General features: G+C 39.7%; 1 protein-coding gene and 1 long non-coding RNA gene across 2 annotated transcripts; both read right to left on the bottom strand.

Moving 5' to 3' along the window:
* Positions 1–2,549: 2,549 nt before the first annotated feature.
* On the bottom strand, positions 2,550–7,937 carry SCG2 (secretogranin II). Its single transcript, XM_059167902.1, has 2 exons — positions 7,793–7,937; positions 2,550–4,836 (listed from the first exon to the last, which is right to left on the bottom strand). Exon 2 carries the CDS (start codon positions 4,820–4,822, stop codon positions 2,966–2,968), a length of 1,857 nt encoding a protein of 618 aa, XP_059023885.1. The 5' UTR covers positions 4,823–4,836; positions 7,793–7,937; the 3' UTR covers positions 2,550–2,965.
* A 9,869-nt stretch (positions 7,938–17,806) lies between these two features.
* On the bottom strand, positions 17,807–26,710 carry LOC131828178 (uncharacterized). The gene is made up of 5 exons (XR_009352269.1): positions 26,413–26,710; positions 21,461–21,647; positions 20,290–20,424; positions 19,067–19,197; positions 17,807–18,702 (listed from the first exon to the last, which is right to left on the bottom strand). It is a non-coding gene; the product is annotated as an uncharacterized LOC131828178 (long non-coding RNA).
* Positions 26,711–27,704: the final 994 nt, after the last annotated feature.

The raw sequence follows: 27,704 nt of genomic DNA, 5'->3' as shown, positions 1-27,704 counted from the left end.
AATGTTGAGGATGCAGGAGATTTTGCTGATGATTGACCTTAAATATCAAAGGACATAACAAAAAAAAAGTCATATAATATGGAAAAGAATAGGAACTGGGGTCAGAAAAGGTGATATAAAAGGTTTAATGGGGTTTGAGTGTGGCAAATGAGGAATAACTTGGAAGTTTTGTCATAAAGGGTGCAATCAGGTTACTCCTAATTGTTCCTGAGGCAGGTAGTATAGAACAGCTGTGAGTGCTAAGGGGACAGAAGGCTGGAAAGTGGGGGACCTTGGCAAGAGCATAGAGATTGCTAGGCTTCTATCTGACTTCCAGTGGAGGCATGGACCCCCACAAGGGGTGCAGTCTTAGTGCCCAGGCAATTTCTTCTTCTTGCAGTGATAGCCTGCAGAGGACATCTGTTTGGAGAGCTCAGACTGCTCTCTGACTTCTGCTGAAGGAGGCTTCTGGGCAGACAAAGAGGCTGTGTTGCTCTAATCCCAATTAATTTGTCATTTACATTCTTAAATGGTACTTAGAGCTTTCTGTCTTACACTAGCGAGCAATGTACTAAAGCACTTCTGAAAAAAATCACTGGATCAGAAATAAATCTGATGACTCAGTAGCTGGGGATTTGATGGTATTATAAAAAAGGTAGAGTTGCTTGTTGACTGGTGTTAGAAAGAAGTCAGGCAAAGAATATACATCCCAAATTAAAGTAGCTCCCCAATGGCCAATCCTGATGCCTACAATGTCATCTTAGAGAATCATGGAATTTCAAGTCTGAGACTTTAAGAAAAACAGTACCACATGGTAGCAGAATGAATGCAGGATTTGCCATCCCACTGATTTGTGTGTAAATTCCAGCCTGGAGACACAGCTGTATCATGTTCAGAAGCATGTGTTCAATTCTTAACCTCTGGATAAAATGTCTAAAAATCAGTGAAAGCATTTCTGTTGGGTGGAGTCATGTACCACATTCTTATTCCTGCTTAGGGTTGGCATGGAAATAGTCACAGGGTTGACTTAGAATACTAGGAATGACTTCCTGCATGAAACAGGAAGTTGAAAAGAATATATAAAGGGCAGAAAATACATGTGGACATATGCCAAGCATGGCATACAGTATTTACCTAAACCTTAAACCACTCAAATATCCTGGATCTCCCCATAATCCTCAATTCGTAGTACTGTCTGGTGAGGTAGTCTCTATATTGAAAGTATTTGAGTAAAGCATTTAGTATTAATTGATTAGGTGTTAATTAGAAACAGTGTAAAGGTAATTTATCTCTAACATCTCTTCCACTTAGATTCTAGACTTCCACAAGATTGTGTGATAATTTAGAAAAGAGTCTAGGCAAAATTATGAAGTAGAAAAACCTACATTCTGTGTTTTCCTCAATGTATGCAGGCCCTCTTCTTGCCTTCTGACCCTTCAAGGATCGCCTCCCCTCCCTACCCCTGGCACATGCATGCACGTTCACACACACACACACACACACACACACCACAGGTGTGTCACTTGGAAGTAACCCACACTGAGACCTCATGAGTCTCTTACCAACCCACTTCCAAAGTCCCAACTCAGCTGACAGGGCACTTCCCATAGAGACAATGTAGTGAAGTGATGAAGAACTCAGGCTTTGGTAACTCCTAACACCAAGTAACTTTGGGGACGTTACTTAACCTTTCTGAGTTTTGCTTCTCTTCATGTAAAACAGTAATAATAAGAGACCCTTGACAGTGTTACAGTACAGACTAAATGAGGTAAAGTGTTTAGTACAGTGCCTGGTACATAATAGGCATCCAGTAAATAGTAAATATTTATTTCCTTGTTTCTTTTATGACTATTACTATTGTGTTGCTATGTAATATTCTTGTGTGCTGCTGCCTTTGTGGTTGTTGTTGATTCCCTGTTGATGTTAGGATGCTGATATCTTTCCCCAACATGATATACATTGTAACAATCACAAACTGCATAGACCTCAGGATTCTCTCAAGGACTAAGACAAAAGAGAAGGCAACTGGTGTTTTCTACTGTGCCTGTACTCATTCACTTACCTGACAATTTGAGGGTCCTTTAGCCGCTCTCAAATCATACAAAAGAGGCAGCAGCCTTGTCTTCTGAGGACCAGGGTGATCTGGAAATAGGTAGGTCCCTTCCAAGTCTGTAGTTATTTCTGATTGCCCTGAATGAAGCTTTTTTTCCCCCCCAAAGCTGGTTATGGGTATGGAAGACTTAAATGTATTTATTTATATCTAAATCAAGGGTGCAAGGTATAACTATGACAATAGAAGTCTTATTCCATAAATCATATGTGTGAGAAAAACCATAGGGTAGGTGTTAAGCAGTGGGCTGTTAGAGGACATTGCATTCTATAAGCACATAGCATAATAATATGTTTACAATTACTTCTTACCTGGATTGGCTGTGGAAGATAAAGATCTTCTCTTTGGGTTCCATAGTCCTTGTCTCTGGTTTCCAGAATGAATAGTCCACAGTTGTCAAGAAATAACATTTATTAATCAACAATTAAACACAGAATAGAAAAGGCCTTGTGAATAAAACTATATATTTGTAATGCTTTATTTTTTTTTTGCTCCAGAACTTCACAAAACACTACAGACAGTAACAAAATAATTCAATAGATATTAAAAACTTTCAAGAGAATTGTAGGACACTCTTTATCATAAGTGAGCATCAACAATGCTCACTATAAACACTATAAACACTATCACAGATATCTTTCTTGAATAAGGAATATGATTAATTTTTTTTATCCAGAAGTCATAACATTGACACATATCCATACACAAGAGAATAGCTCAGAGTAAGTGAAGCAGATACCCCAGTGTAATGGAATCATCTGCCTGTACATCATTTAAAGATATTACAGTGTTAACAGGATAGAAGTCAACACACTAAAGAGAAATGTTGGGGTTTTCTTGGGGTTGGAGGAATAAAGTAGGGCAATTAATGAACTCTTACATATTTTCCATTGCTCTCTTAGCAATATGCTCCCTTCCCTTTTCTGCCTTTTCTTGGTTGAGGTATTCCAACACTTTCATTAATAGATCTTCATCCAAGTACTGTCTGTTTGGGGAATCATCATTCTTTGGGGGCCCCACAGGGAGCCTTTTGCTTACCGAGGCCAGTTTGTCAGTTTCCTGAGAGTTGCCTTGATTGAAATGCTCTTTGATGGCCTGTTCGATTTGGTCCTCATCCTGTAGATTATCTTCGGATGAGACTTGACTTGGAACTCGCTTCACCTGGTTTGAATTCATGATCTCAGGGTATTTCACTAGCATCCTGGCCAAGTACTCTCCTAATTCTTGATCCTTGTCATTCAGGTTTTCATATGCCATTTGCCTGTTCTCCACATCTGGCATCCAGGCACCTTTAGGAAGCTGGTTTGCTCTAGATCTTCCAGGACCATAGGGGAGTCTTGGCAGAACTTTCTCTCGGTTATACTGACCGGGAAAATATGGAGGCTTTTGGTTTGCTGCACTCTCCACCCCTAAAAGATTGAAAATGTCCTCAATAGTGAGCCCATCTGGTAGGGTCTCTGCCACAGCTCGACCAGGTGTTTTGGAATAGCTATTCTTGGAGAGCATTTTATTTTGGAACAGGTCTGGACGGTCTACATCGACCTCTGAGATGTCATCTAGGTCAACAGGAAGTTCAACCTCCTGCTCTGGTTCCACAGATCCATTTGGCTTCTCTCCAGTTTTCAGCATGTCAATTAAGTCTTCAGGGGGTATCTGTAAATTCCTTGAGATCTCAATCAGCTGATAAATAGACTGAGAATCGAGTGGTTTCTCAAAAAGCCTGGTTGCTCTTTCCCCGTTCTGCCCATTCTGTGATCTCCCACTACCTGCAGCATTCACTAACCTTTTCAGATATGCAATTACTTTGGAGACATCATCTGAGAGTTGGTCTTTACTCTCCTTCCGGACATCTCCATCTTGGAGGCCCAGCTGCCCTGAGCGCTTCACTTCATTATTGATTTGTTCATTTTTTTCTGCATTCTCTGTGCTGTCTCTTACCTCTTCCTGGGTTTGACTCTCCACCTTTTCTTCTACTGGGTTCCAATCTTCTCCCCCAACCACATCTTCATAGGCAATGTTATTGGCCTTGTAGATGTCATCTTCATCATCTGTGTAAAGTTTTTGTTCCTCATCAACTCTCTCACGCTTCTGGTTGTTTGGTCCCGTCAGTTTCCCCAACTCCTGGAACACAGACTCTAGTGTGGCAAGACTTTGAGGAGTATATTGTTCCTCTACTATTTCATTTGTGCGTTTAAAGGGGTTATCCCTGGAATTCTCTTCATACATAGGAGGGAATCGCATGTGCTTGAGCTTCCTCTCTGGCCACTGCTGAGTCTCGTAATCATCAGGCATGTCCATTGGAAAGTTCTTTTCTGAATTCAAGGTGTAGGGCTTTTCTTTTGGTGTAGACTGAGGCTCATTCTCAGCCTGTCTCAAAGCCTCAAGTATTATTCTCATCCATTCATCTTCACTCAGGGAATCCCTTGTATTTTCTGGCAAGTGACTTTCATCCCCATTTTCTTTTTTCTGAAGGGGAACAGAGACACCTTGGTAGGGACTGTAGTCTGGGCTGTTTTCTTCTTTGTGAGCTTGTTGTCGGAGTTTTTCTATGTATTCTAAAGCTCTGATCATTTCAGGACTGGGAAACTTTTGGACGTTTTCCAACTTGAGATCTGGTTCCTTTTGAAGCAGCTGGTTTCGCTGAAACGAAGCTGCTTCATCCCCAGAAATGAGGAAAATTAAAGGGATGAGAGACAGGGCTGCTCCAAGCCAGTGAGTCTTAGCTTCTGCCATGTTTGAAAGATGTCCTTAAAGCATAGAAAATATGAGTTAATAGAAATGAAAAATTAGAAGACACTATAGCAAAAGAAGTAACTGACCATTGAGGGAAAACATATAGCAGACATTATTTCACATTAAACTTAAGATGACTCTTTTTAAAAGCCATACATGTTTCCTATATAACCCCCACAACTAACTACAAGAATCTAGCACAACTGTTATTCAATTGCATCAAGTTTGCATGGCATTCACTTTGTTAAAATAATAACAAAGCACTGATAATCAGGTCTCTCAAATTTTATTTTTTAATTTACAAAACAAGTAGTTAGTTTTTTAGTATGCATTAGCTGTTTAATAAAAAATTTCTAAGCTGATTTTTAGTTCTCTTGTATGACATTCTTATTATAATCATTGGCCAAAAAAAAAAAATTAGTTGGTTTAATTTAAAACGTGCATGTACACACACACACACACACACACACACACACAAACACACTGATTTGTTTATGGTTGTATAAAAAATCATGTGGTTTAGTTCCTGAAATGTCCGTCTAATTTTGTTGTAGAAATACCACAGCAGTGATATTATATATGATGAAGTAATACAGCATCTTAATGTCAATCATACTGTATCATACTTGTGGATGGTCTATATACATACATTCTTCAGAAATAATGTATTCTCACTCTGACACCAAACCCAACTGACAATTTTAAAATTTCTGTATCTTAATAGCCTCCAGAACATTCTCTGGTCCCAGCTAGTAGGCTAACCTAGTAAGTTTCTGTGTAAATTTACTGAAAAAGTAAACTTTTAAAATATTTGTGTTCCATATTTCTACTAATCATTTTATTTGTGACTGTATTGCAAAATGCAATCACAGTTATATTTTTCATCAGCCTTCAAGAATGCATAGTAAATAATAACAGATGCTACAGAGAGAACATAAGTTTTCTTAACCAGTCTATTTCTGAACTTGTGAGTGTTCAGATGCAGCTTGACTTATGTCTGTGTCTATTTTGGTGTGGACCTGTGAAATCTTAAATGACTCATACTGTTAGAAAATCTTAAAATAACCACTATGTAACTTCCAATTTAGATAAACACAGACGATATGTTGAATTCTTCCTACTTAAAAGTCTTCATTCATTTTTTCCTCCAATGCTTTATAATCTCACGTATGAATTAGCAAGGGGATTGTTTTTTACATGTTTTACATTCAGCTTGCTAACATTGAAAGACTATTTTAATATTTGCAGTTTTTTGCAAATAAATATGAGGAAAGCTCACAAATTTGTTCATGATATCTTACTTACATCATGATTTTGTGACATATAAGCTTAGTTTAGTGGGTATGATGATATTCTGTTAGCTTAGATATCAATTGTAGAAAATATCATTTTTCATCATTTGGTATTTAAGTAATGCTTTCAGTTTTTAGACCCTAACAATGGTTGCAGTTAAAGAAATTTCTTTAGCATAAATGCATATAATCATTGAAATAATTTCCATTAATTAGACTTAATTTACTGAAAGAAAAAGATCTTTAAAGGCATGTCAGAGAAAACTTCAGAAATATTTACTATGAATTTAAGTTTACAATATGAAATTTTATTCATAGATTCTTAGATTTAAGTAAACATACATTATAATTTCTTCTTTATATTTTTTCAGGATGAATTTATTTTTATCTATTTTCAACATTGGCATTTGAAATAGTAATTTTAAGAACCTTAGTGAACTTATTTTCTTCAAAACCATTATCTTAGGGTATTCTTAACATGAGTTACGTGCTTGTCTTTAAAATCATTATCTTATAAAAGATCTTTATCTTGTAGATTGGCTTTCCTATGGAATTGGGGCAGAATACTTAATGCAGGTATTTAAACCACAGCCTAATATATGCTATCCTCTGGTTATATATAAGATTTCAGTTTGGATGACATAGTTATTGCCTTTGAGTAAGACTCAAGGGATTTCTTTCCCAGGTAGCAGTTCTTCTATATACTAAAGAAGGTTTCAACAGCTCTAATATCCTATGTACAATTTGAACTACTGCTTTGTAAGCTAAGCTAAAACATCTATTCTATTGAAATTAAGACTGGAACCCTGACAAATACAGGGGGGTATATCTAATTTGAGCAATTCCACTAGTTAAGATACAGAAAAAAGAAACATGTCCCATTTGCTCAACAAAATATTCTACAACCTCACAACCTCTTTCAACCAAAACATAATAATAATAGCTTACAGAGTTATAAAGGTTTTGCTCATGGTAATTCAAAATTATCAACTCTCTGTAATTCACAGTCATATCCAAACTCTAACCCAAGATAATATTGCACCCTGAATTTAAAAAAAAATTGTTCTCAAGATAATTCTAATCTTTCTTTCCTGGGACTAAAACTAGGAAATAACAATATAAGCACTTTTAGAGCATATCTGTTCAGAAAATAATTTTATATAGTTTATTAATTCTGAGGTCTTATAAATGTCAGAGGAAAAAAGAAGAACTAGTTCCAAAATTGGTTGTCTCTATGACTAATGTGTTTAACAGCCTTCAAATGATTGGAAACCTACTACTAATAATATTAAACATATAAATTATATCTCTGGCTTTGTATCTAGTTTTTAAGAGAAGAAACAATACATTAAGGAGAGAAACAAAATATCAGGCTTAGTTAACTTTACATTAATATGGGTATTGACACTAAAATCCTTAACTTTTCCACACTTCTTAGATATGGTTATCCAAATAGCATGATGGTTATAAATATCCAACAGCAAGTGGTATAAATCATAGATTCAATTCTATATGTACAAATATAGTGTCCTTACATTGGCTGAAGAGCAGCAGGTTGTTATTCAGTTATTCTATACATATAAGACTGACAAACAGTCTTTTTCTTTTTAGCTAGGAATTAAGGAAAAAACACGCAATTTAGAACTTTCCAGTAAATTGAATGGAAAAGCGGTCTTACCTCCTTTTTATATGGCAGAGGAGGTCCACAGCATGTTCCTCCCAGTCCGCCCGGTGAGCTGCTCGGGGCCGTTTCAGCACCCGGACAGCTCCTCGGCTTATAGGGAGCCGCCGCGCCTGACTCCGCACTGCCACACTGACGTCACCGGGCTCAGCCACAAACCCGAGCACAAGCGAGTTTTTTCAAAGAACGGAGAGAAAATAATCATTTTATATGTTCAAGGGGTGGGAAAGTGCTGCATGCTTACGCCACCTGTCTTTTCGTGGCAAAAATTGCAGTTTTTTTTCCATCAAAATTTTTGAGTCTTGAAATAAAGTACTCTGCACAATTTCCCTTAGAACTAAAGAAATCTGTCAGACAGACATGGCTAATTGAAATATAATCTCATCTGTGTTCTAATATCTTGTGATAAATGTTTCTAGTTGCTGTTGTTTTTGTCGTTATAAAAAGAGTTTTACACACAAGGACTTTTTTTCTACATTGCCCACAAAGAAATTACATTACCATTCCCTGGTATACTCCAAGAGGAATGGAAGGCACATTATTAATGTGAAAAGTCATATTTCATATCATGAACAGAAGCAGCAGTGTTTTCAAACTCACATTTATTTGAATAGAAAAGAAATTTTTCTCTTTTTTATATGATAACAAACTTTAAGGCTCTAGTGAGTTGGAATTTTGTGCTAGAGCTTCAGTATAATTTTGAAGCAGCTATTTTCAGGTCTACTGGTTGATAATTCTATATGAATCTGTTGGTATCTTTTACAATATCTATCTCAAAAAGGGAGACTTAAAGGTTGAATGTTAATGAAAATACTTCCATTAAATAAAAAATGGATTTTTTTACTGTTAGAGAAAAATGCGACACATATGTAATGGGGATGCAACTGTATTGAGAGGAATAGCTATAAATATTTTTATTTTCCTATGGAATCAGATGAATTGAATACCTTTCAGAAATATGCCAAATCCAGGGAATAATATAGCAGTTAACGCCCAACCTTTTAGATTTGTAATTCATGACCAGTGTCCTGCTTTGCTAGATAACATGATTATTTATTTTAATAATTCATGTAGGTCTAAATTTTTAACCATTTTATAAAAGATGTGTTTCCTAAAACCTGTGTGTTTTGAAATATACTTCAAGTATGAAAAGAATCTTACTGTATAAGATTTTATATCTTGGTTAAATGAATAATCAGCTATTGATTTGTCTGTTCAATAAGTTGCAATGCCTACTAATATATGTATGTTAGCTTATATATGACATCATATATATACATATGTATGTATGAAAGCTTCTATGACATCATATATGTATGACTATATACATGGCTCTTTATATATACTTTTGAGGACCCTTTACTCTGATGGCGATGACAAACAGATTATTTTTACATAAATTGGAAAGCACTAAGAAAGAGGTTAGCCAGTAGTGTTTAGGAAGCACTGTAGTGAGCCATTGAGTTCCATCTACAAATTCAAGTGAAAAATTTCAAGGGGAAAAAAGCCTCCTGAGAAAAGAAGGCTTTCCTAAGATATCTCATTATTGGGCTTTATTAAAATGATTTCTAACTATGTTAGGTAAACCACAGTACTCTTGAAATCCTCAAAGAAATAGGAATAGTTTAAAATATTAGGGAAAAACAATCTTTGGGAAAATGAACCTTGACTTTTCCTTTCTTCCTTCCTTCCTTCCTTCCTTTCTTCCTTCCCTCCTTCCTTCCCTGCTCTCCTATTGAAAATATTTGACTTTTCTAAATGACCAGACCACCATGGATTGACATGGGGCTCATACAGTCTGAAACTGAAATCCTATGGCCAATTCATCCAATATTTTCATGTGCCATAATGAGTTTTTAGAGCAAGGTCAAGTGCTAGGTTAAAGAAAAGGTTGAAATCTCCCATGCCTTTCTCAACCACTATCTCAATGATGTCAGCTGTTTTGCTGATATTTTTGTTAGCCTTATATACATAATAACATTTTCTTTAATCTTGATAAATATTTAAGTCACTCTGAGTTTGACCTAATTTGTTTTCTAGTAGTTCTGTGTGGCCAGTTGAACTAACCAGGACCAACACTGCCCTGAGAAAATTCTGCAAGTTTAATCTTGAAGGATCGAATTGGTTCAACGAATTGGTCTCAAGAGCTCTCAAGGAAGTCACTCTTGACAAGGCTAGCTCAGCAATTGAACTTTTTTGACAAGAACCAGAGGCTATTGTTCGTCTAAGGCCCCAAAGTCAATCTCTTTCCTAAAGTTAATCATCTAAAATCCACATAGAACCTCATTCAAAAATTCCAGTTAAGATGTCAGGAGGCAGCTGCTGGGATGGACCTGGCATCAGCTACAGGTGTGGGAAGAGTAATGAGCCCTATGCAGGTAACTGAATTCCTGCCTACTGTATGATACTATGATAAGTACCTATCATTTATTGAGTTCCATTATGTTCCAAGCACTGTGGTTGGAACTTTTACAACCTAATTTAATCCTCATGTAACTACAACAGATGGGTTTTTTTTCTCCATTTTGCAGAGGATAAAACTGAAATTCAGAAACACATAAGTCAGCTCCTGTTTCCTCACTCATAACTGGTAGAGGTATGATTTGAACCTAGTTCTTCCCAAAGGTATTTCCATAATAAAGACTATGAATCAGACACTCTGCTGGATTGTAGGAATAGAGAAGTGAGTATGTCATGGATTGAACCATTAAAGATCCAAGTCTAAGAATGTAGTCACTTTGACAAAAATCCTCAGGGGTTGTCCCAGTTGCTTTTCTTGGTCACTCCAGATGGCCTAGGCCTACACTCCTATCTGGGACAACAAAAATGGAAAACAAGTGTTGACATTAGATCACTTAATTGATGTTCTGTGACATATTATAATGTCTTCCAAACAAGAGAGTAATTACTGAAATTTGGAAAATTCTTCTCACCAACAGTCTGTGTCCTATAAATTTTTCAATGAGTTATATTTAATATAGCTCCAGAAATCATTAATATTTTTGCCAGTAGTTATTTTTTCTAAAGGAACCTATTTTCTGAAATAGAAATCTATCTGAAGAAGTTAAAATGTAATATATAGAGAGAAAGCAGTGTTTTTGTTGATGTGAAATCTTTTAGAGCATGTATAATCTATTATAGATAACCTATAAATCTTTTTATTTCTAAGCCTGAGATAAAATCATTTTAAATATTCCTTACAAAATTTTAATTTTCTGTTAGGTCCAAATTACTAACTATCATTGCTCCTGAGAAACAAAGCTCTATATCTTGAACATTTTCAAAATAATTATGTACTGTGTATGATAATGGTTTTTACTAAATTAGCTTGAATCCTCACCATGTGCTGTTAAGATCAAGCCAATCATTCACAATTCAAATCTAAGTAATTAAAATGGGCTAATTTGTTTTTATGATCAGATTTTCTTAAATCTTAGTCATTTCATTCTTTGCTATTCAATTTCATATTTCATTTAGAGCAGACTTTGATTTTTTATTTTTTGTCATTTGTACAAGCAATCTTAGTAATCTCTCAATTTGAAATGTGTCTCTCTTCCACTCCATTACATTTCCCATTTTGCTTCAATTTATATGAAAGCAATTAAGATTCAGAAGCTAATGTGTTTTCTTTTTCCTCTTTCTCTCCTCCTTCTTCCCTGTCTCCTAACTTCTTCATCCTTCTCTCCCTTGGGAGATAAGACCCATGGAGGATTCTAGTCTGCAGCATATATGTATGACCTGAGGTCCTCCAGCACTTGCCAGGGGCACAGGCTGCTCTGCAATGTCTTCCCCAGGCCCCTAAAGGCCTGGGTTACTTCTCATTGCTCTTTCCTCACATGTCTGCCTCCTGTCTCTTCTGTTTATTTTTCCTTCTTTATACTCCTTGTTTACTCTTTGCCTCCCTGATGCACTGCTTCCAACATTTATTTAAATGTTTTTCTTTTAGCTGTGGTATACTTCCTTTATTAATAAACGTTCCTGTCATAAGATGACTTTTTTTTTAACTCCCTATCAAAGAAGAATGACATGTTTTACTGCTTCCCTTGCAAAGGCAGCGCCTACGAAACTGCTTTCAAAGAGCATATAAATCAGGAACTGGTTACATCTATTACTGTAACTACCTAGTTTCTCAGACCAAGCCCACTAATTCTAAGAGGCAGGAACTCTGTTTTCTACCACTCTACCCTCACGCCTACCCCGTTGCCTCGCCCTAATGGCTGACCAAAATGATGCTGCATAAAACTGAGTTAACATGTCCTCCTTTCTACTGTCAAAGCTCCATCTTGGCATGGTTTTGTCCTCTCAGCGTTCTTAGCCAAATGAACTGCCTTAATATGTGAGCTTTGGGCACAGCTAGCAAATTATGTATAGATTTTTTTTTAAGATTTTATTTATTTATTTGACAGACAGAGATCACAAGTAGGCAGAGAGGCAGGCAAGGGGGTGGGGAGCAGGCTCCCCGCTGAGCAGAGAGCCCGATGTGGGGCTCGATCCCAGGACACCTGGATCATGACCTGAGCAGAAAGCAGAGGCTTGAACCCACTGAGCCACCCAGGCGCCCCTGTATAGATTTTGGTTTTTTTTAAGGAAAATTTTCTTTCACTCTATTTTTCTACTTTTTCCCTTCTTTTATAAAACTTTTTTTTCCAGTATTTGAGTTAAAATTTGAGACCGTACATAAGAAAAATAAGCCATTTATAACTCTAGTATTTGTTTATTCTTGTTGGGGGGGTTGGTTGTTCTTCTTCTTCCTCCTTTTCCTCTCACCCTCCCTCTCCTCCTCTTCTTCTTTTTCTTCATCTTATCAAAGTACTGTATAGCTAGTGGCCCTAGATAGACTAGGTAACATTTAAGGTGCCTTTTAATCCTGAGACAGAAACACTATGCCTTTTTTCTTTGTGAAATGGGATTTGGTTGTGAAATTATTTTTACATTTGCCTACTAGGTATTAAAATATGATCTTTCTCATAAAGTCTCAATGAGAGCCACTTAAATAAATTTAGGCTTTCTTTTCCATTGCCTTTGGATTCTAGAACCATCTGGTACTTGGAAGAAAAGAAAGTACCATTCCCTTAATCTAATACCATGCATGTTTAAGCATCTGCTCCCTCAATGGATTTGGGGGAAAGAAGTTTATGCACTAGAAGTTAATTACTTTGTTTAAAACAACACTGAATATCTCAATCTTTCAGATTCTCCTGGCATAATTGTTTTGTGAATCAACATTTTGAGTATATGCATACAAACATTTTAACAAGGATATTTTCTGTTTGGAAATCACTCAACTATGCATTTCTATACCTTCTTTTAACCAGAAGCTCAAGGAGATGTAAGAAAGTCTTCAAGGTCAAAGCTTAGCATCTTCATGGTCAAATTTAGCGTTTTGTGTTCAGGACTCCCACTGATTCACCAGATGACTTTCACAGTTCACTTAGCCTTTGTTGGGGTTTTAGAGTGCTATTTTGGTAAAATTGAGTATATCACTTCTGAAGTAGGGCATTCACATGTGTAATATGAAGTCAGGAGCTGAAAAAAAGTCTCCCCGACCTAAAATCTCCTCCTCCAAAGAAAGCCGGTGAAGTTGTATTCTACATCTCAGTTTTTTTTTTGTTTTTTTTTTTTTTTTTGAACTTTTGGTATAGAGTCTGGAAATTAGCACATAAACCATTTACTACTTTGACACTGAAGAAAAGAGGACATGCTACACGTAGGGTGATTGAAAGCATCTGTTAAAGCAGTGATTCTCAGTGTGATTTCAGATCAGCAAATCAGCATCACCTGGAAAACAGCAATGTAAATTCTCAGACCCCACTCAGATCTACTGAATCAGAGACTCTGGGGATGGATCCTGTGATGGAGGTCCTACAACTCCTCTAGGCAATTCTAATGCATGTTATGTTTTGATTGACAGAGAGTTACAGCATAAGAAAACAAGCCTGGTTGGGAGTGGTGGTGGGGGGAGCAGTTGGTTAAACACCCAACTCTTGGTTTTGGCTTAGATTGTGATCTCAAGGTCATGAGATTGAACCCCACATCAGGCTCCATGCTCCGTACAGAGTCTGCTTGAGATTCTTTCTCCCTCTCCCTCTGCTCCTCCTGCTTGTGTGCACACGCTCTCTCTTTCTAAAATAAATACATAGGGGCGACTGGGTGGCTCAGTAGGTTAAAGCCTCTGCCTTCGGTTCTGGTCATGGTTCCAGGGTCCTGGGATCGGGCCTGTGTGGGGCTCTCTGCTCTGCAGGGAGCCTGCTTCCCTTTCTCTCTCTCTGCCTGCCTCTCTGCCTACTTGTGATCTCTGTCTGCCTAATAAATAAATAAAATCTTTTAAAAAATAAAATAAATATATAAATCTTTAAAAAGGAAGAAAGAAAGGCTGGGAAAGGAGCTATAGGGCAGACCCTGAGACTCTTCAAAGGCCAGAATAAAGATTGTAAAATAGAGGTAAGAACCCTGGCAATGGGGAGTGTGGAAGCAAAAACCGAAGTAAAAAATAATAAAGAGAGACATGGCTAATAAATTTACAGTTTTGTTTTAACTAGCCCCTCTTAAATGTTCCTTAATAACTCTAAAATACTTAGAGTCCCACAAGCAAACGTTAACAAAATGAAATACATCTGTACCATTGGTCTTTTGTGAGTATTTGGAGAAGTTGTCTCAGCAGCTTTAAACATGAGAAATGAAATAGCCCCAGTATAGTTGCCCAAGGGGCGTAGACTGGAATCAGTAACTCCAGGGCCATTTCATACATCACATCTGGTATAAAGAAGAATACTAAAAATTTGATTAGTCAAACCAAGTCATAACAATACTATAGTAAATTTGATTCTCTATCTCTATCAAAAGATATGGTTATTTCCATACCTTTCTTAGATGGCATAATGAAACTAATTTTTCCTTTTCTCACACCTTTAAATTTTCCTCATATCAGAAATGTTCGTTAAACATAAAACCAAATTTAAATGTAAATACATTTGACTTTTTTTACATTTTTTCTAGAGATTTGCTTGCTAGTCCATTGTTTATTCCCATTATGGAAATGCTGCTGACATTTGTTAAGAACATCTCTTTCTCAACCTAAAAAGATTTCATTTTAAATTGATTCTTGAATAAATACAGATGAGTTTATCTGAGTACAAGCTAGTTCATAGGTTATTATGATTGGAAAGTTATATAAAATATCATCGACTCTACCCTAGTCTCTTGCTTTCATCTGCTCCGTCACATCTCTAATAAACAGCCTTCCAGTCTATATTTACATACCTCCAATGACAAGCAACTCACTGTGTACTAATGCCACTTGTTATCCCATCTTTGGACAACTTTATTCTTAAATGTGGGGTTTTTTCCCCTTTGTAGTGACCTGAGGTATATCCTCTTGTAGGCTTCAGTATGGATCCCAGTTCAGAACTCAGGGCTCTGTGGAGCTGGTCAATCCTCTTCCTATGAACAGAATCATGCCTCCTCCCCAACTCTTTCTCCTGCAATAGCTCTACTGAATTTTCTTCATGAGTCATGGTTCTGGTCCCCATCCCCAAAGCACATTCTTTGTCTTAATTCAAAATTCCAAACAGCATCTAACTCAGAGCAGATATCCTTCCTCCCGGTCCCTCTGCCTAGAAAATCTCCCCAACCCTACATTGCCTGCTTTTCCCTTTGAACCTCTTACTTCCAAGGAAGCTCAGTTACCATTTCCTCTGGAGAACCTTCTCTGACTTCCCTGACATAGCACATTCTCACCAGAGTATTCTCTATGGACCACATAGCTCTCCTTGTTAGTACATATTGCAGTTGTAATATAACATTTATTTGTGAGATTCTTAGATTATTCTCTTCCCAGTTGACTATAATCTCTTGGACATGAGGTCAGGGATCTTGCTTTGTTTCTTTCCTCTATCCCCAAAAGCCATCCATACCAACCTTAAAAAAATAGTCACACCTACTAATAAGCATATCAAGACCCAAGTTGACCCCATTCCCTCCCAATCACTTACCTCCTTCTCAATGTCCTCACATGATCAATTATAATCCCTGACCCTCAATTCCAACCATGAAATTATCTCAGCTCATTCTTCACTCCCTTATCCACCCCTCCTTCCCTAACTATTGTTAATTATTCAGGTTGTTTTTTTCTTATTTGTCCATTTTCACAGCCTCTTCACACCCCCTTATGTTTGGTCTTTCTCAGAATCTCTTTCCTCTCCAGATTTTAATCACTGATCTTTCTCATATGTCTTTTTCTGCCAAGAAGTTAGCAACTTCAGGGAAATAATTTCTCCTTTTTTTCTGAGCCACCACTCAGAAGACACTGTTGCCTGAATGACTGGAGTATTCGATTTAAAAAAAATCACAGTCAATTTATATTAATTGTCTACTAAATACAAACCATGGGGCTTGATCCTTAGCAATACAGAAGCAAGGTATCTTTCAACATTTTTCCATTATGAGGCTTTTCTGCTGAATTGGAACAAACTGGATTAACTTTCCATACATAGTTCAAGATCTTTCACTGATTTTTTTTTTTTTCCCTTAATGCTCTCCCATACCTTCCAGTCCCAACTTCTTGGATTCTTTTAGCTTTAATTATATAAACCTCTTTACCAGCAGCTGTACTTACTCTCCTCAGGCTCTTCTGCCGCCATATACTTCTGCTTGCCCAGAAAATAGTCTACCTCTCTTCTTCACCATTGTGATTCTTTAAAAACAAAATTTAGTTAATTCACCTCCTCAGGGAGGCCTTCATTGATCAAGCCCTAGCCCCTACATGCAGTTACTCCACTTATTAGAGCATTAGATTTTTAACCTGGGGTCCACTGAATCCCATGAAATTGAATGCAAATGTTTATGTATATATTACAGCATGCTTTTTACCAGACAGCTCCAGAGCTATAAACAGATGCTCAAGGGAGTATGTAATCTTAAAATTTTGTGGTAATGCTTAGTACTGTTCACTAAGTATTTCTAATTCTCCCTTCTTCTGAGCATATAAAATAATTACATTTCTTGGATTCATGATTGAGTTCTAGCCTATGAACTTAGGTGGACATATCAGAGCTCACATTCCTTCACCACAGTGGCAGGCAAGGTTTGAGATCGTGGCTGCCCACGGACAGCCTGGTCCCTGAGTGACTGACTGCAAGGTGGAGCGTTGCCTTCCAGACCTTTCAGTGGCATGCAGTGTGAACAAGAAATAAGGTTGTTTTAAGTAATTGATTTGGGGAGACTTTTTGTTACTACATAGAACCTTGCCCAAACTGATTGATACAACTATTGATATAAACTGGTTTAAAATAGTACTATAACTTGAATTACAGTCATTGATGAGGCAAGTTGGCAATGAGGATTTGTCCTGCTTTCCTCAAAGGGCTCCCATTACCAAAAGAGTTCATCACTAGGTTAAAGCTTCTGCCTTCTGCTCAGGTCATGGTCTCAGGTCCTGGGATCAAGCCCCGCATCACATCGGGCTCTCTGCTCAGCGGGGAGCCTGCATCCCCCCCTCTCTCTCTGTCTGCCTCTCTGCCTACTTGTGATCTCTCTCAAGTAAATAAATAAAATCTTTAAAAAAAAAAAAAAAAAAGGAAAAGAGTTTAAAAAAATAAAAATAAAGACATTTTAGTTCCTCAGTAAAACTTGCCTCAGAATGAATCCAACAGGCAACAGTTATGTCTGAGGGAAGGTGGGCTTCTGGGTTCCGCCCTGATCTTCCACCTGGCTGTATGACCTCAGCAAAATTATTCAACCTTTCTGAGCCCCCGTTTCTTAATTTGCCAAATGACAGTGTTGCTACCAGGGATAAGGGCTTAAGAGAGCTGCTGCCAGAATCCAGTTATGTAACAGTTGTAGAAATGCTCTGGCAAGTTTGAGGCACTCTGCAGATCTACTGACTGTTTATCATTCACCTCCCAATCCTTGAGAATTTCACTGAAACCGGGCTAGCCATATCTGAATTTTGAAACTGTAACCAAGCTAAAAGATAATTTCCTTTATTCCAGTGTGATTACAATGGATTTCAGGATGCCCCTGCAAGGCAAGTCATTTGCAGCCTCTTCACAACTAGAAAAGGGAAGAAAGGAATGTTTGCGTAACTGCTGGGCGCAAGCTCGCCTCTCCAGCCTCCCTCTGGCGGGGGTGGAATTTCTTCTGGGAAGCTGCTTCTGCCACAGGCTGTCTTGACTTCAGCCCCGGCGTGGCGTCAGACGGATGAATTGAAAGTCAAAACACACGCGGCTACAGGGAATAAGACGTGAGTCACGGTCCGCTGGGGCCCACAGGCTCGGGCGGATCGGCCGCAGATCTGAATGGAAGCGAACACCTCATTCCGGGCGCGAGCCGCCGGAGCCCCAGCCGGAGGCCAGGTTCACGGTTTAATCATCAGTCTCCCCGCGCAGCTCTGCACCAAGGCGCACGGCGGAAGCAATTTGCACATTATGGATTCACGGAGGCGCAGCCATTCATTACAGTCATCCCCTGGCTCTGTCCTAATGAGACTCGGGAACAAGGCTGAAATGTCACGACGCGTGGGTGTCCAGAGCACCACGCTGAAGATGCCCTCAACGCAGCAGCCGTGGGTCAGAGGAGCCAGGGGCCTCTAAAGCTAACCCCGAAGTCGCTGCCAGCCCGAAGGCTCCCAGCCATCTTGGCTGCTGAGCCAATTCGAGTGTTCTTAGTGAAAGATACGCTTCAGAGTCCCTTTTGGGCATTTTTGTTCCCCGACCTCAACTCTGAAATCTCTAAATTCCCTGTGTCTCCCTCCCTAGCACCCATCAGCTCAAGTCGGGGTTGTGGTCCTTTAACAATATCAGTCAAAAGCTCCGGGACATAAAATCCAGGTTTTCTCCCACAACAGTGAATTCCTTCCTCTGAATCGCTTCATTACTCTTCATCTTCCCCCAAAGTCAAGAATCCTCCATCTATTAAAAGGAGAAAGATGCCGTTAATAGGTGCGTTCTGGCGCCAGACTGCCTGGGTTTGAACCATTCCTCTGCCCCTCACGAGCTGTGGACGCCTGATCAGGTTATTCTGTCTGTTTTTGCTTCCTCCCCCTATAGAATAGAAACGATCACGGTGCATATGGGTTCTGTGCAAACTCAATCAGAACATATAAACATTCGGTAAATATTGTGCTATCATTATTAGCAAGCATTTATGGGATATTTTCTTTGTGCCAACCACTGCATTAGGCAACAATGTTCCAACATGAATAAGATTCATAAGAGGGCTGCCCACATAGTCTAGTGGGAGAAAATGGTTTTTGAGGAAACCATCTATACAAACCTAAATGCAATGGGCTGTCAGCGACTGTTCTCAAGGAGCAGTGGAGGAGATCTTGATTAATTCTGCAGAGGAGGGATGCAGATGATTTCAGGCAGCTGGGAAACCTGGAAATTGGCTAAGATGGATGAAAGCTGCCAAGAGAAGAATAGAAGACTTTGTTCCATGCCCCCCCACCCCCCCACCCCCCCACACCCCCCACACCCCCCCCCCCCCGGCAGCTGCCATTTTACACAGCACTTTCTTCAATTGTCCAAAACACAGGCTGATCCCGCCCCCTTCATGTGATTCACAAAATATGCGACTGTTCTAGACCCTCCAGGTCCAGAGCCTCTTTCCCCCAATTGTGCTTTTCCAGAATACATTGCATGTTCCAGAGGTTAGCTATGTCTCCCAAACCCAAAGATACTAAGCCTAGTAAAAGAATGGGTCTCTTTTTAAAACAAGAAAGAGACTTGGTATCCTGGTCTTTGCGTCTTGATATAGGATCTCGTAGCTTTTAGCTACAATAGGACAATGAGAAACCACTTTTCAGAATTCTTAGATAAGAAAAGTTAAATCAGGACCTATTAACCATCCACCAGCAACGATGGCACAGATGGAATGAATATGGTTTTTGGTCACAAATGACTTCCACTCTGAAATTCATAGAAAAAGGACAAGTTTTGTTTTGTTCTGTTTACAAATTCAGTCAATTCCAATTCAATTCAATAAGTATTAATGGAGCTTTTACTATCTGCCTAGTTTTAGGGACAGCACTATAGCTATAACTCAGGAAGCAGGAAACTACACATGCACACACAAAGTTAAACTAAAAATGAAACACATGGTACAATTATAATAGCTAATGTTAATCATGTTTGCAATGTGTCACATTCTTGACAATTACTCTATCTTTACTAACTTTATACTACATGTTGAACATCTGAAATTGACATTTTTGTATTAAAAATGGTTGAATATAGACAATTTTCTGTGATTCAAACTAGTATCATCACCATTTTATTGGCAAGGAAACTGAGCCTCAGAGTGTCATAAACACAAATGACCTATGCTCAGACAACCAGGGTATGATGTCTGACTCTGCCTCTTAGTAATATTTCCTACCTTTACAAGGATTAAATGGAAGCTATAATAAATGTAAAGTTCCTGGTACATTATGAGATTTATTTTCTATAGCAACTTAGCTACTCCTTAAGGGAGAAAGAGAAAACAAATAGACTGACCCCATTTCCCATGTAATCAGGTGGCTAGGGTTGAGGAAATGGCCTCCATGGGCTGAATACAAGAGCTTGCTCTGCTTGTCCCAATTCCAGAATCTGGAAATATGGACACATGGAAGGTACCAGTTGTACACAAGGCTAGAAAAAAAACCAACAACAACAAAATTATCCTAAATCAATCATGAATGCTAAGGAACTGGACAAGAGAGAGAGTCTGAGTAAGTAGTTAAAGACTCTGATGGGTAGAACCTGGAGCAATCACTGAGTTCAAGGTCAGGAAACTTGGGAGGGAGGACTTTTGTTTGGTTTCTGGAGACTTGGGATGAGACTCCTAGTTTTGATTAAAGTGAATATTGAGAAGCTGACAGAAACTACTGGAATGGAGCATGAAAAGAACACAGAAAGTAAAAGCGGTAAAATGTCAAGAGCATCCTGTTGGTTGTGTCATTGATGGCCATTTCCCAGAGGCCATGGTAATGGAAAGATTTCCAAAGACTTCCCAAAAATCTTCTTCCACTATTCTCTTCTCTCTGCTGCCCCAGGTCTAGTGGGGTACCTGGTGATCATGCTGGACAGGTATAGAAACTCTCAACCCCCTATTCATATTGAGATGACAACTTTCACCTACATAATCCCACTATTTTATCCCACTTGAAAGTGTGATCACTTAAGTGAAGTAAACTTAAACTTGAGAATTTGATGATCATCTTTTAAACAAGTAGAATCTCCATTAGACAAATCTAAAGCTAACTGGGGATTGTTAGAACCCAGTTTTGTATAATTGGGTCTTACATAAGCTACGTGGTGCATTCCTCCCACATGATTCCCATTAACCTTTGCTAGAAGCATTTCCCTCCTTCAAAAACCACTATCACTCAGGGGGTTTTAACTAGAGGTGCAAAATCCAGCAAGATGGATATGGGCTTTGCTACATTCAGATTTACATCATTTTGTGCATGTTTGTTTATCATCTCTCATGTAATTACTCATCACCATCAACTCAAACCAAGGTCACAGAGCGCCCCCCAACCCCGGTGTTTTTTTATTTTAAAAAGGAAGTAGCTCTTCTCTGGGAATCATACATCTTCTTTGGCCCCACACAGACCTGTCTCTCCACGGGCGCATCACACACTTCAACCTTTGCCCTGTGATCACCAACCATATTGGAACTTACCTTACTTGAAGTCCTGCCCTCTGGTAGAATCAATCTGTAGTAATGACAGAAAGTGCCATGTGAATAACCATCCACTACGAATTCATTCGGTCATTTGCTTCTCCACCAAAAGTTTCTTGAACTGATTGAATTATTCAAGACAGAAGAAGCTATGTTCCATGCCCTCTTGGAGCTCACAGGATGGTGGCTGGGAATGGAGTGAAAAAGATACATGCATAAATCATCGTCAGATAAAAGAGAATAAAATACATTCTCCAGAGAGGCACAAGGATAGGGCCAAGAGGGAATAAGAGTAATTAATTCTCCCAGAAGCTTAAGAAAGCCTTCATGGGTATGGTGGTATTTGAACAAGTTCTTGAAGAAAGATTTCAGGTAGGAAAAAATATTACGTAAGAACAGGCTCTACTGAGTGAATGACAAGGGCAAGGTACAGAGTGGGGAGAAAATAGATCTGTTGGAGAAAATGGAATTCGATTCTCCCCAACAACAGTTAACGTTTATTAAATGTTTACCTTGTTCCAAGCACAGGGTTAAGTGTTTTAAATAAATTATAACACTCATCCTTGTAAGAATTTTATGAGATAGGTACTCTTATTATTCCCTCTTTACGGAGAAGGAAACTGAAGGCAGATTTAAAAAAAAAAAATTATTTATTTATTTGACAGAGAAATCACAAGTAGGCAGAGAAGCAAGCAGAGAGAGGCTGAGCAGAGAGCCCGATGTGGGGCTTGATCCCAGGATCCCAGGACCCTGAGATGATGACCTGAGCGGAAGGCAGAGGCTTAACCCATTGAGCCACCGAGACGCCCCTGAAGGCGCGTATTTTTGCCAAGCTCAGGTATTTACTAAGAGCCCCTGAGACATTCCCAGGCCAGTGTGACCTGCTAACCACGCCCCCACAGCCTCTGCCTCCCAACCACGCCCCCACACTGCCAGCCTCCTAACGGCGCACCCACATTGGCCTCTGCATAGTGTAGAGCAAGGTTAGGAGCTTGATAGGGGGGACTTTGAAATGCCAGGTTAAGGAGTTTGGGCTTCATTACCGTCACACTTTCTAAGTAGAGAAAGGAAATAAATGACAACACAAGGAAAACTACTAGGGCAGCTGTGTGGAGAATTAATTTGCATTTTAATGAGAGCGCTAACCGCCTCAAGCTGGAGCCTTTAATGAAGAGCTTCCAGACGTCGCTGAGGGTGGGAGCCGCCATCAGTTTAAAGAGACCCTCACACGTCCTGCGAAGGTAGCGAAGGCAGCGCTACGGAGAGCAATCCACCCCCATCTCTTGCAGACGAAGTCATTTACATCAATCTTCTCATTTTACAGACAAGGAAAGAGAAAAACTGAGTTGTTTTGCCCAAGGCCCCGCAGCTAGAACGTGGCTGAACTGAGATCCAAACGTGGGTCGTTGGTCTCCAAGTCCTGTGTTCCTTCCACCGTGTGACTCAGGGTTAAACTTCCCAATATTTAAACTAGCAGCAGCTCGCCAGCAGCCCGCTGAGGACTGCACTTCCAACCTCTCCTGAATTCGTGCAGGCCCGGAGCAGGGCTAGCCCCCACCCCCCACCCCAGCAGTGGCTCCCCAGGATAATTACTCTTTACTCAGGCCCTCCTTGTCACCCCCAGACTACTTTAAAGTACATGCCTCCCCTGCCCCACTGCTTCCCTCTCATCCATTTGGCTGTTTTGGTTTGGTTTGGTTTGGTTTTTCTTCCAAGTTTGGACCAAAACCAGTAATCTAAAAGTACCCAGGGAAGAGTCAAATGAAACAAGTCAGGTTGGGAAGGCAAATTAACCAGATGCAGAAGATCATTTCCTGCTGTATTTTTTTTTTTAAGATTTTATTTATTTATTTGACAGAAAGAAAGAGATCACAAGAAGTAGGCAGGGAGGCAGGCAGAGAGGGGGGGGGGGGAAGCAGGCTCCCTGCTGAGCAGAGAGACAGACTGATGGGTTCCATCCCAGGACCCTGAAATCATGACCTGAGTTGAGGACAGAGGCTGAACCCACTGAACCACCCAGGCACCTCCCTGCTGTAATTTTTTTTTTTAATTGAAGCAAAGATGACACACAATGTTATATTGGTTTGCCTGTACAACATACAGATTGGACGAATCTATAGGCTATGATATTCTAACCACAACTCTATACCACACAATGCTATTACAAGACCACTATTTTCCCTAAGCTGTGCCTTTCATCCTTGTGACTTATTCATTCCATAAGTTCCTTCTGTATTTTAAACACAGGACTCTAAGAACAAGAAATTAATCTCAAGATCACTGTGGAACTAATTCTCCCACAAATTCATAATTGGACACATAGAGCTATTTGCCTTATATCTAATTGCTCCAAATTAGGTTTTGCATACTCACATTAAAGCCTTGCTGACTTGTTATTCCTGCATTTTTAATGGGAAGAAGCCAGCCTGATTTCAGCTCTATGCCCCTCTGCACACCAATCTCTCCTTCATTAGGAAGAGAGTCTGCTTCCTGGCAGAAGAGCAACTTTTCATTGAATCCTTCCAATTTTTGCAGAATTTAGTTGAAGTTTACCCCACTAGAATGCCCCTTCCTTCACAGGAATGGCAGCTATATGGGCAAGAGAGGAAGGTAAGAGCTAGAGAGTGGGCACTGAGGGACTGGCCCAGGCTATGCAACAAAGCAGCTGGGGGAAACAAACACAAGCATGCCTGGGCAGCCGACTGTCTGAGGACATTCCATCTGCTGGGGAAGTAGCCATACTCCACTGATGGTGATCCTAGTAGCTGGAGGGGGAGCAACAGGATCCACTTACCCAGAGGAAGGCTCTGTTCATGCCCAGGTCAGGTATGAGAAACCAACAAAATACGTGGGATCTTGACTACTCTCTACTTAGAGTCCTTCAATGATTAGCCATTTTTCTCAAATCGATATCCCAATCCCTAACACTATGCATCAGTTCCTGTAGAGTCTGTCTCTATTTGTCTCCCAAGTCCTACCTCTTCTCAGTCTAGTCTTACCTGTCTGTTCCTCAGTCCCCCTTAGGGCCTGCTACCACACCAGGACCTTTGCACATGCCATTTCCTCAACATCAAATGTGGCTCCTACCCCCTCCTAGCTAACTTCCATTCAGTCTGTAGCCTTCACTTTCCTCATCATTTCCTTACAGAAGCCATTCCTGACCCAGGTTAAAACAGTTCCTTTTCTACAAACTCTTGAAGAACTTAATTGCTTACTGCATTGACTATATTTTCTTATTTTCCGTATTCTTGATATTCTGGCTTTTGAGACCTTGATCTTGAAGTAACTGGTTCTTGCAAGGCAGATATTTTCCTACAGATGGTAAAGGACTCCCGTTGCAAGATGCATTTCATATAGAAATCAACCAACCCAGAGCCTACACCATACTATCTCTATTTTTTTTTTAAGATTTTATTTATTTATTTGACAGAGAGAAATCACAAATAGGCAGAGAGGCAGGCAGAGGGAGAGAGAAAGGGGAAGAAGGCTCCCCGTTGAGCAGAGAGCCCGATGCGGGACTCGATCCCAGAACCCCGAGATCATGACCTGGGCAGCGGCTTAACCCACTGAGCCACCCAGGCACCCCCATACTATCTCTTTTATCAAACTTTCACACACTGAATTCCCCCTGCACTAAATCACCCCAGGGCCAGGTGCTAGACAATTAGGGACCTACCATCCAGAGCCTGCTGCAATTATTCAAACTGCTCAATCCTAAATTTACTCAGAACACCTGCTTGCCCACTCCTTCCCACCAAAACCCCAGTAAAGGCCCTGGACCATGCTCTGTTCTTTCCCTCTCTCTGCCTCCTGACTGACCCTGATTCTTCTCCATGTCATTATGCATGGTGTATGGTATTTCCTGTTGCTGTAAACATAAACTTCTTATACATTTGGGAAAAAAATTTTTTCTTTTGCAATTTTTTGTATCTATATAAGATGAGGTTAGCTTAATTTACTGTGGTGGTAATTTCATGATACATATATAGATAGATGGATTTATCTATATATATCAGTCAAATTTTACTATACCTGACTAAAAGAAATCCCTAACCTACTTTAAAACAATGTCACAGGACTTTCTTCAGTCATTTCTATGAATGTCTTATGTGTCCCCCCACAAGACTGTGACCTCCCTGAAAGAAGGTTCCAGATCTGTTTGTGTTTACCTTTTTATCTCTGTACCTAGCTCTGGAGAGTTGCTTAAAAAAGAACAAATATTCCCAGTTCCATGACGACTAGCAGAATTACACAGGAAGAGTAAGGCAGAAACACGTCATAACAACAAGGTTGACACACCAAACATGGAAATAGGGCATGCAGATCCAGGTGGGAACCCTGAGCTCTCCTAACAAAGAGGATACTGGGTAAGTGGCAGCAGGACTAGCTCCAGAGCCCATAATCTGGAGATGGGCTCAATTCCAGTTAGGTCTGAGGCACTAGTATGTATGCCAAAGACATCAATAACTTGTTGAGTGGATCTGGGGACTTGGAGAGAGGTGGTCAGACTGACCAGTGAATCAGCATTTTGGTTTGCCCCGCCCTAATTGAGCCTCCATAGGCCACCTGCTTTACCTAGGTTCTCAACCACCTAGACAACACAGGAATGGTAAAATTATACACAAGGGAACAGGAAATGGGGACTCCCCCTTGCCAAGAAGAAAGCTATAGTGGTCAGAAACTATGTGTGTGGATGGGGGGTTGTTTTCATTTATCTGTTTAACTTTTTATTCTGATATTATTAACATATAACATTGTGTAAGTTTAAAGTGTACAATGGTTGATCTGATATATCTGTATATTACGATGTGATTACCATCACAGCCTTAACTCACACCTCTAAGGAGCCACGTAATTATCATTTCTTTTCTGTGGCGAGAATCTTTAAGATCTAGTCTCTTAGCAACTTTGAAGTTTATAATACAGTCTTGTTGACTATAATAGGAGCTTACTTTTCATATTTGTCTGAAAGAAGGCATCTGTGTTCTCAGCACGCCCTGAGGACATTGCAGAGTGCTTCTGGAAATATGTCCGTTGATGCCCAAGGGCATTTAGGAACACAATCTGAGTGACAGTTGACAGAGCTGTAACTGTAAAATAACAGCACCGATAGCTGACTCCTGGGGCTTAATCACAGGATGCGAAAGTGTCACTGTTGTTTCTCACTTTCTCTCTAAAATGCGTCACAGAGTCTAAACATGCAGCCTGTGCAGTGTGTTGGAAGCCCCTGCTCTGCTCTCTGACACAGCATGTCCAATTAGAAGCCCAGCATCTAGCACCTCTGACCCCATCTGTGGGAGGCAGGCTCCCGAGCTCTGGATTCTATTTCCAGCCTTGGAGTTGATGAGCCCAGGGATCTGACGCATCCAAACACCTCGCCTATTGTTTCGTAACTGACAGCCTGAGAGCATCGCATCAAATGATCCTCCCTCCAAACCCAATTAAGTAGCTTGCCTGTCCCAGAAGGCAAGTTTAAAAAAAAAAAAAAAAAAATCTCCTTTTATCCCCGTTCTCCATGCTCATTCCCCAACTTCTCACCACCTCCCCACAGGCAAGCATGCTAATGTGTTTAATGTGGATCTCTTTTGTTTGTTTGTATTCTTGCAAAATGGGCTTCCTTGTGGTTCTCCGTGCATGTATTTTTAATTTATGTAAATTGGATTGTGTTAGCTGCCTCCTTTCATTTCTTACGCCTTTTGTCATTCATCACTACACCTCTCTAGTTTAGTTGCTAGGTGTACATCTGATGTGCACAGTATGGATGTCCACACCTTACCTGGCCACTGACCCAGCAATGGATGTTCCAATTGCTTCCAACTCTTCACCGTTGCAAACTATGTGGCAGAAGACATCCTTGTGCATGGCCCCTTACATCCGTGCATATTCTTATTTTTCTAAGGGCCAGATTGCTCTCCAGAGGCTCTTGACAGATCCTCTAGTCTCAAATTCCCATCCTGGCTCACCACTTGGCATTTTCCAGCCTCCCACTTTTTGCCAACCTAGTATATGTATAGTAATATCTCATTCCTTTAATTTGTTTTTATCCACTTGCTAATGAATTTGAACACTCCTCCATATGTTTGATGGCCTGTAGGATGTCCTCTTCTGGTTACATTGTCTATTTATATACTTTGTCTATTTTTCTTTTGTGGTTGTTTTCTTCTAGAGTCCTCCTATTAATCCTTTGTTAGTCTTAGATGCTGCAACTACCTGCTCCCATTCTAGCATCTAATAGTTTTGTCTA

The sequence above is a fragment of the Mustela lutreola genome, chromosome 3, assembly GCF_030435805.1.
Source record: "Mustela lutreola isolate mMusLut2 chromosome 3, mMusLut2.pri, whole genome shotgun sequence".
NCBI lineage: Eukaryota > Metazoa > Chordata > Mammalia > Carnivora > Mustelidae > Mustela > Mustela lutreola.
This window is presented reverse-complemented; position numbering and strand designations above follow the sequence as displayed.

Excerpts from the sequence above, each read along its gene's own strand:
- SCG2 (XM_059167902.1), bottom strand. The coding sequence starts at position 4,822 with ATGGCAGAAGCTAAGACTCACTGGCTTGGAGCAGCCCTGTCTCTCATC.